The following is a 10,392-nucleotide window of genomic DNA, read 5'->3' on the forward strand; positions in this document are numbered from 1 at the left end:
AAGCTCATGCTTTCCTCTTTTAACGACTTAGGGGCGTAAGAAGGACAGACGAATCGTATAGCTACCGCAACTTCTGTGTCGTCGAAAAGTTTTAAATTGGTGGACTGCCCCGCCAACTCGTAACCCCCGAACTAGCTGAAAGCAAAACCACAAATTGGAACATTCAAAACCGCTTTTCGTGACATTTTTCATAACGTGGTCAGTGAACCGCTAAATTCTGGTTTGCCGTCTCCTTCTTGTTTTATTTTTCGATTTAACACTGACTGAGGCTATGAATTGCAATGGGAATTCAAGGACCAAAACAATAGCTTTAAGTAGGTACCAAATAAACGGCCTGATACATATAAATAATCACTCCATGTTCTTATAGATCTGAATAGTTAATGTTGTTTTCAGTCGCTATTATTTCTATTCAATTTAATAGAAAAAATGATTGTCTAAACGTCCTATGATACCACAAAAACTTGGTAGACTTAGACAATCGATGACCATGTGTTTGTACACACACATGTAAAATAGTCCGGTCGATGAGTTTTGAACCACGCTACATAAATATAGAAATAATTGACCTAGTAGTAGTAAGTAGGTTTGCCTTTTCTATTGGGTTGTATCTTAAATAACTTTTTACTGATGTGTTATTTTTAATACATATGTATAAGGTTCATTCAGACGACCGGATGGCCAAGTGGTTAGACAACCTGACTACGAAGCTTGAGGTCCCGGGTTCGATTCCTTTTGTATGAATAAACGAATGTTTGTTCTCGGGTCTTGGATGTTTAATATGTATTTAAGTATGTATGTTGCCTCGTATCCATAGTACAAGCTTTGCTTAGTTTGGGACTAGGTTAATTAGTGTCAAGTGTCCCATGATATTATTATTATTATTATTTTATTATTATTTGCTGACTGTATCGACATCAACATATGCATTAGAGCTTTCATTTCAAGTTTAGGTGATTCACCTTGTAAGATTTGACGTCAACAAAAAAACAACGCAACTATGTAAAAAACAGGTATAATTTCAGTCAAAACACGACGTAGTAAAAATAAAACCATTTAACAATCCTATTAAAAGTAAGTTAGCAACGCTTTTCAGGTGTTTTGCTAAGAAAGATCCAATTTTCCTACACAAATACAATTATTCTGTGCTCAATGTACAAGTATTACTTTGCCGCTCCGAAAAGTTTTATTTTAATTAATTACGTTAATTTGATAAAGGAAAGTATGGGAACAATATTACAACAATCACAATAATGTAAGTAGGTACCTATGTAAGTACCTTTTCCAGTACTGGGTTAGAGGATTTTCATCTTTACTTTTAGCCAATTGAAAGAAAGAAGGACAGAACGGAGAAAGCGCTACTGAATGAAAGCGTTATATAAAAATCATGCAATTTTTGTAAGCGGATTTGCGCCGTTGATATACTCGTAGCTGCCCTGGGCAATAAAATAATCTAGGGCTCGAACTGACCTGACTAAACCGTTTTCTTTGCATATTAAACTAAAACCAGAGAGCCCAAAGCTGCACTACGGAGATAAGTTTAAAGCATGGACGCTGTATAAATAATTTAGTCTCTTGCCAATTTATTAAAATGAAATACTTTTAGTAGATTAATATGTATACGGAGATATGGAGTAAATAGATAATTGGCAATTAATAATTAACCTGGACATAGCTTTTAAGAAAACCGTTAACGCTATAGAAAAGGTAAGACCCTATCAAGAATAAGAATATGAATTACTAGCGCCCCGCCCCGGCTCCGAACGGGTACAATATTCAAAATAACCCTCCTTTGGACAGTTGGGCAATAAAAAGGTTCCGTACCATTATCTAAACTACATTAGACATTAGCAAAAAAACGCCAAAAATATCACGTTTGTTGTAGGGAGCCCCATTTAGATATTTATTTTATTCTGTATTTAACCGATTTCAAAAACAGAAGGAGGTTATCTATTCGGTATTATATGTTTGTCCTCCGTCATTTATGAACCGATTTGTTTTTTTTTTCGTTCGCCTTCAATTAGGTCCCATCTGGCACATTGGATCTGTTGATTGGATCCTAAGAGAATCGATGGAACTCTTCAAATGTTGTAGGGACACCTATGGTACTTAATTGAGATATATTTAGTTGTAACTCGTGCATTTGCTCTTGGAAATCATCATTAGGTGAAGTGGAACTGATGATTAAGACCACATTTGACCAACAGAGCTACTACTCAATAACAAGTACTTCACGTTTCAATTACTTTACCACAGTTACTAAGCAATTTATGCTCGTTGTATTGCATATGCATATGGTGAAATGGAACGGGTAGTGAAGCACCAGGACTCCTCAATAATGAACGTCTCTGCATCAGAGAAAGCAATCTTATGTAAACGTTAAACTATTGTATCTTAGATTATTTACACTAAAAAGTGTGAAAAAATATTTTTGTAACAAAAAATTGAACCGACTACAAAAACCATTCAAATTTATCGAAAATACAAACACACATACACATACATTAAAATGATTTTCTACCAGTCCACAGAATAAGTAATAGTATAACAGTCTGAAGTCGGTGCCTCAGCACAAGACAGCAGAAGTGATTGAAGTCTAATACTTAATATTAAGTTCCCCGCCCCGGCTCCGCACGGGTACAATATCCAAAATAACCCTCCTTTGGACAGTCGGGTAAAAAGGTATCCGTGCCGGTAGCCCGTAGTTTGCGAGGGCAAATTTTTCAAAAAACTGGCCAAGTGTTCGCGGTACTTCAGATTCGCTATTCATTTTGTTTGCAATTCATCTGTTTCGCATTTCATCGTGTTCTCAGTTCTTGAGAATCGTATTTCATCGTTTTCTCGTTTCTTCAGATTCGCCATTCATCATGTTTGAGTTACACCAATTTCGCGTTTCCTCGAATTTGCAATTGATCGAGTTCGCTGTAGGTTTCGATTTACAGAGGTTTTGTAGAAATACCCATTTAAAAGATACGATCCACCGTTTAACGATTTGCCTAGTGACGTTTAGGCAGATCATAAAATTCCTAGGTATATCATGAAACGCCGTCACTTCATGATTTGGCCAGTTTACACAGATCATAAAAATCCTAGGCATATCACAAAACGCCGCCATATCGGATTTTGAACTTAGAAATTTTCAAGCAAAATTAGTGGAGCAAAGACTTAGGACAGGAGCAGTACATTTTGATCAAACAAAGCTAAGGTTAACGGCTTAATTCGGTTTTGGCACTTCGCCGGCCGCTGCCGCGGCACGCTTGCTTCGCTCGCTCGGCTCGTGCGTTGTGGAAATACGTAAGTGAAAGTACGTGGAATTTACTTAAAACCGGCCATGTTGCGCGCAGAATGTTTCGTATGCCTTTGATAATCCACCCTTAAAAAGTGACCCTGATGCTCAGAATCAATTTATTGTATACTTACATATAATACAGCTATTAAAGAAACTATGTATCTTACATAACTATACTTATCATAGACATGCATGTAGGTACCTAACTAGTACCAAAATATAAATTTATCATCTGAGCGGTGCTAAAGCGGTGGCAAAGCGGTATGTTTTATCTTTCTTAATGCGATGCGAACTGCTAAAGAATGGAATTCGCGCCAGTCGTCTGTATTTTCGGATAAATACCAATCTAGGGCTCTTCAAGGCTAGAGTGAATAGTCTGTCACTGAATCAGTGAGATACACCTTTGGCCTCATTCGCACTTAACATCAGGTGAGATAGGGGCCAATCACGGTGAATTACATGTTAAAAAAAGAAGTTCTCCGAAGATATAGAGCAAATTGGCTATAACGGACGGGCAGACAGATGAGTGATCCTATGAGGTTTCCACATTCTCTTTAGAAGTTCGGAACACTAAAAATACCTGTCGAAACAAGCTTCACTATGTATAAACATCTTCCCCCACTCCATTAAATCTGATGGCGACTGTAGTTGAGCAGTAGACTAAATAGGTACCTACCTATATAGGTACCTATCAAAAATGTTGGCTTAAGGCAGTTATAAAACTATGCAAAGGTCAATAAATTTCATAAAATACTTAATACAGTGCCTACATTTGGCAGTAGACCGGAAAAAACCTGTCCTTAAAAACCTCCTCTTCATTTCAAATTGTTGATAAAGTGAGAGGCAGCTCAATCTAACAACAACCCGCCTCCCATTTTATTTATTTTGATTTTAATATGTGAATAATGTTCTTGATCAGGCGAAGGGATATATTCCTCCCACAACTTATATCGGTTATCATAGTCAAGGTTTAACTCCAAATCTAGTACGAAACATTATATCAATCACTGAAAACATTTTTTATTTTATTCGACTGGATGGCAAACGAGCAAGTGGGTCTCCTGATGGTAAGAGATCACCACCGCCCATAGACAACTGCAACACCATTGTATTGCAGATGCGTTGCCAACCTAGAGGCCTAAGATGGAATACCTCAAGTGCCAGTTATTTCACCGGCTGTCTTACTCTCCACGCCGAAACACAACAGTGCAAGCACTGCTGCTTCACGGCAGGATTAGCGAGCAAGATGGTGGTAGCAATCCGGGCATGATCTTCATTCACGGCACGCTTCAAAATCCAATAATGTACTATTGGCAGCCGCTTAAATCTAATTACCGGGCCATGGGAAGAATAGCTCCCGCAAAGTTAAACTTTAATAAGGCCATGGGATAATGTCAACCCACATCCTAATTCTGGTCATACACAATAATGCATGAATATTTAGCAATGTTTACGATTACATTACCTTTCAACACTCAAAATCTATAAAATATCAAAAAATTGTTCGACCTATGTACTTCTGTTTCATAGAAATTAAGGAAAGTGTTCGAATTTCTCCGTAGTTTACTGAAATTAGAGTTCAAGAGAATTTAAACGGCTGCCAAAGATGTATTACGCGATTTAGAAGCGTGTTGTGAATGAAGATCATAAAATACTATTTTCAGGGATTGACAAAATATTTTGTAGGAGGTTTGGAGTTAAAACCTGACTACGGTAACCGAAATAAGATGTGGGAGGAATATATCCCTTCGCCTGGTAAAGGGTTAATAAACAAAAAGATTTGATATTGCAGTGTATATTGTTGATTTACAATCTTAATACTTTAACGGAATCAGTTTCGTCAGGGATCGATCATCGCTGTAAACAATGTTGTTATCTTTATCAAAGGCCAATCCGTAGCCATTTTTGACCGATAAAACCTTTTGTAGGCTTTTAGATTGTTGGTCGATCGAGAAAATTCCATCTTCAGCAATAAAATATGGAACCCCGTTTGCGTCCACCGCCGCTCCTCGGAAGTTTAAATTGCTGTCGGGATAGGCTGTAGCGGTTTTGGATCCATGTGGTAGTACGAAAAGACCCATAGAATTTATGAAATAGGTGTCATCCTTATTATCTATCACGAAATGCTGAATCAAAAATTCTTTGAGTGTCTTTACCGGGAATTTTCGGCCGTTTTTGACTGTGCATAAATTTTGCGTGGCGGTATCGACAAAGAATATTTCATTCTTGAAAAACATGTCAAAGACATCCACGCCCTTAATCAGGGGCGATTTGTCGATGTCTAGAGTCTGATAGTTGTACGTAAAGATACCCTCGCTGCCGCCGAGGTAGACCGTGCCCTCTACAGGGTCCACGGCGCTCGCGAACCCGTTGCGGATGCCCGGGATGACCGAACCAACTCCTGTGTCAAGGTCCAATACAACTGAATGAAAGCTCTGATTTGAAAACTCGTCCGCGTTGATGCAGAAGAACAATTTGTTCTTAGTTCGATCTAAAGTTAATTTGTAGGGGACGTTGGCATCCGCTAATATAACTTGCTTTCTGAATGGTTTCCCGTGGAGCAGAACTACGTCCTGTGATTTTGCGCTCATTGTAGATGCGGCGGCAGGACCGGACTATCTGGTTTAATTAAGTATACAGCGGTTCTTAAGTTGTTAGTAAAAGCGACGTGGGTCGCATCTTCGTAGAATCCTGGGCATGATAATTTTTCGCCATTGTGTTAAGACTGTTAGTAAAAAAATAATATCAGATATATTTTGTCTTAGCTACATTTTCAGATACTTATTTATGATGTTAATGTCAAAAATTGTACGTCACGTGACTTATTCTTAAAAAACACGAGGTATTGAAAATCGTTCGTATAGCGCACAGAAAAACTATTTTATTTTTTTAAATAGTCGACATTGGGCAGCTCCCATAATTTAGACTTTCTCAACCTCAGTTTTCAACTAATTAGTTCCAGGTCCTGTTATATCTTTATCCAATCTACAGATAAATTTAAATAAATTCTGAAATGACAAAACCATAACAGCATTAGGTACCTATACAAACCTCGTGGCACTTGCGAAATCAATTTCCGTATCATGAACGTAAGATAGTATCTATCAAACATGTTATTCCGTTGTTCTTGTTATCTTCACCATGCGTAATTATCGCATAAGTAGCTTATACTACTGATTAAAATAGTTAATAAATCAGAATTAAGATAGTTTAAAGACCAGTAGTCCGAGCGTTATTTATGTATACCTGTTATCTAGATCTAGACAATCATCAAAATCGAGGCGTCAGAAAGTGTGTAATCGGTTATACGAGTAGGGGGGGGGGGGGGCTACGATTAGCTGTTATTTTCCTAAAATGGCAAAAAATATGAAAGTAAATACTTGATAAAATATTCTACCTGGGTCTATATTGACTCCCATAACGTTAAACTTTCGATTTGGTTTATTCATACCGTTGTTTGTCATAATCGTTGCTCGTCATTACCTTTGGTCATAATTTCAATAGTTATAATTTTCTTTCGCCCCTTTCATTAGTCATAACTATTGAATTTCATAGCGTTATTGGTCATAACATTTAATGTGGTAGTTGTATCAAAAGGAAGAAATTGAAATGGAATATTATTATTTGATTTAACGCTTATTAGTCAGAACTATTGAATTTCATACCGTTATTGGTCATAACATTTAATGTGGTAATTGTATTGAAAGGTTGAAATTGAAAAGGAATATTATTATTTGACATAACGCATTTCTGTCACTTTTTGCTGGCACTTTTTGTAGGGGGTCACAGTTCTAACCTAACCTAACCTACTTTTCTGGCAGCTGTTTTTTTGTAAGGGGTCGCAGTTCAACCCTAACCTAACCTAACCTAACCTACTTTTCTGTCAGCTGGTACCTTTTGTAAGAGGTCATAGTTCTAACCTAACCTAACCTACTTTTCTGGCCACTGTTTTTTTTGTAAGGGTCGCAGTCCTAATCCTAACCTAACCTAACCTGTTTTTTGTCAGCTGTTTCTTTTTAAAAGGAGTCACAGTTCTATCTTTCTAATGTTTTTAATGTATGACATATACATTATTTCTGAATTTTTAAATTATTCCTTTAAAACATTAGAGAATAAAATGGTATGAAAAATAATAATAATAGTAAATATAAAAATATGACCTACAATTAGAAATGATACAACACACACCTACCCCTACCCCTACAATTATTATTAGAAATGATGATATCCGCAGTAGAACTAAGGTTACCGACATAGCCCGAAGAATTGCGAAACTAAAGTGGCAGTGGGCGGGGCACATTGCTCGCAGGACGGATGGCCGATGGGGCCAGAAGGTTCTCGAATGGCGTCCGCGGACCGGGAGACGAGCTGTCGGTAGGCCTCCAACAAGATGGAGCGACGACTTGGTTAAGATCGCGGGATCGCGGTGGATGCGGAAAGCACAAGACCGGTCTGAGTGGAGAGCCTTGGGGGAGGCCTATGTCCAGCAGTGGACGTCTTTCGGCTGACATGATGATGATGATGATGACCTACAATATTTATGAAAAATAAACGGTATGCCTTTTAATGATATGCTAATCAATTTTATGACTTTTGTCTTGTATGGCATGTAACATTATTCTACTTAATCATTATATTTATTTTGCGTTATACCTAACAAAGATTATGGCTATTGATTATTATGACCAGAAATAATATGGGTAAGAAGTTCTGACTGTCGAAATCGAAATAATAAAGTTATGGGTGTCGAACGGATCCCGCCGAAACATGCTCTTTAAATCTAGCATTAAAACTGCGACCTCTCTGACAAGTGAGCTTGTATACACCCGATCTAGTTCCTTTATCCACCTTCTCTTTGTGGTTACAAAGTTTAGAGTACATACAAAGAGTTATTAGTCCTAAAGGCTACCTTGATCTTGTTTGATTTAAAAATACCATAAATTCTATCAGACAAACGTCCAACGTATGAAATGCTACACCTATATTTGTTAGAAGACTGCGAAGGCAACACGGCGTATAAGGCATGCTATTCATTATCCGTGCCTGCTTCTTCTAAACCAAACTATTTACTATTGATTTAGTATCACCATTAGACATCGCTATCTGATAAATAGTATTTAACTCTAAATCAAAATGTTCCCTAGAAAGAGGTACCTACAGTTAACCATCATGTACATTGTTAGAAGAGGTTTTAAGCAAACACTTATACTCTATAACAATACTGGCTGTAACCCTGTCTATTTGATTTGTTATTATCATTGTTGATTGTCAATATAAAAATGTTACCTCAACATGGTAGCAGATGCGTATCGAAAAGTATTTTAAAATAAAATATTTGTGATGTTATATTTCTAATGAGCGAAATATAATTATTTACTTATCCAAGAATAATTAATAACAATTTTCACAAGTTTTTTCTAACAAGGCCTGTCAAAATGTCAACTTCATCAACGAGCTGCAAAATTGATATCGGTCGTTTAGAAGGAAAAGAAAATTGGTCTACATGGCGCTGCAAGGTACTGTTATTGCTAAGAGGAACGCCTGGTGGATTAGACGCTATCAACGGCAACCTAAAGCCACCTACGCACCCAGATGCAGCAGCGAACCCGGCAGCCATGGTTTCTTATCAACAAGCTCTACAAGACTATAACGAAAAAGATAGCGCCGCAATGCTTATTTTAATGGCTAATATGTCAGATGTTACTCTACAAAAAGTAATGAGGCTAACAAGCGCGAAACAGATTTGGGATGAATTACACACTCTGTTCGACGGCACATCTGAGGATAAAAGCTATAACCTTTGCTACAGCTTCTTCAGTTATCGCAAAGATCCCCTACATGACATGTCCATGCACATATCCAAATTGAAAAATATATGGCATGAATTAAAGGTTGAGCTACAAAAGGATGAAGCTAAGTATGATCTTCCAGAGATTTTAATCATATGCAAGATTTTAGAAACGCTACCCGATGATAGTTACTTCCCGTTCAAATCAAGTTGGATGCTCATGTCTAAAAAGGATCGCAACATTGAGAATTTGACTGCTCAAATTTGTAGTTACGAAAGATCATTGGCGAATAAAGAAGAGGAACCTGACGCTCAAGCGCTAGTAGTACAGAACTTGAGTCATAAAACAAAGAAAAAATGCGGATATTGCAAACTGTTCGGCCATAAAGTCAAGAATTGTCGTAAATGGATCTCGGATGGGAAACCTTCTAAAGAAACAAAACCATCTACATCTACAAGTCAAGCTAACAATAAAAACTTAAACCTGACTCTAATGCAAGTTGAGACTAATGAAGCAGTAACCACCTTTGAAGATCCTGACAACTGGTACGTTGATAATGGTGCCACAAGTCACGTCACCGGTCAATCTGACGTATTCTCCAGTTTTGAACATTTCACCAAGAATCAAATGGTCACTACTGCAAACGGGTCTACAACAGAAGCTATTGGAAAAGGAACAGTTGAATTGATAGCAAACGTTCATGGTCGACAAGAACGCATCACCCTATGCGATGTATGGTATGTTCCCGCAATAAAGAGAAACTTATTTTCCGTTCTTGCCGCACAAGATAAACTTGAAAACAGTGTCTTCAAATCTGAAAGAGAATCTTGTCAACTGATAAATAATGGAAAGGTTAACTTGATTGGCACACGAGTCAAAAATGGAGGCCTCTATAAGCTGAAAGTTCAAACTTTAAAAAATCAAACTCCAGAATTGAGTACTCTGTCAACAGAAAACACTTTGCAACTTTATCACGAAAGATTTGCTCATCAGAGTAAAAGGCATGTCAAACAAGTGATTGAAAAGGAACTTGGTATCAAAGTTAAACTCGATTCTGAATTATGCACAGGATGTGTATATGGAAAAACACACCGTCATAAATTTGGAACAAGAGAAAGAGCTAAAGAACAAGGAGAGATAATACACACGGATGTGTGTGGTCCATTTCCAAATTCATTCACGAAACTTCGCTACTTTGTACTGTTTAAAGATGACTACAGCAACTTCCGTCATGTTTACTTCATCAAGCACAAATCTGAAGTCAAAGATAAGCTCGTGCAAATGATCAAAGAAGCACAGACTGCTGGTCATACT

The 10,392-nt window shown here is 37.5% G+C and overlaps 1 protein-coding gene and 1 long non-coding RNA gene across 2 annotated transcripts in view; both read right to left on the reverse strand.

The window, feature by feature from the left end:
* Positions 1-4,453, reverse strand: part of LOC141430437 (uncharacterized) — a 205,413-nt gene extending 200,960 nt beyond the window's left edge. The window contains exon 1 of the long non-coding RNA XR_012451642.1: positions 4,420-4,453. This is a non-coding gene — a long non-coding RNA (uncharacterized lncRNA). The remainder of the gene's footprint in view (positions 1-4,419) is intronic.
* A 615-nt stretch (positions 4,454-5,068) lies between these two features.
* Positions 5,069-6,100, reverse strand: LOC141430438 (ommochrome-binding protein-like). Its single transcript, XM_074091132.1, has one exon. The coding sequence runs from the start codon at positions 5,878-5,880 to the stop codon at positions 5,104-5,106; it is 777 nt and encodes a 258-aa protein (XP_073947233.1). The 5' UTR covers positions 5,881-6,100; the 3' UTR covers positions 5,069-5,103.
* Positions 6,101-10,392: the final 4,292 nt, after the last annotated feature.

Source organism: Choristoneura fumiferana, chromosome 8 (assembly GCF_025370935.1).
Source record: "Choristoneura fumiferana chromosome 8, NRCan_CFum_1, whole genome shotgun sequence".
NCBI classification, from domain to species: domain Eukaryota; kingdom Metazoa; phylum Arthropoda; class Insecta; order Lepidoptera; family Tortricidae; genus Choristoneura; species Choristoneura fumiferana.

Excerpts from the sequence above, each read along its gene's own strand:
- LOC141430438 (XM_074091132.1), bottom strand. The coding sequence starts at position 5,880 with ATGAGCGCAAAATCACAGGACGTAGTTCTGCTCCACGGGAAACCATTC.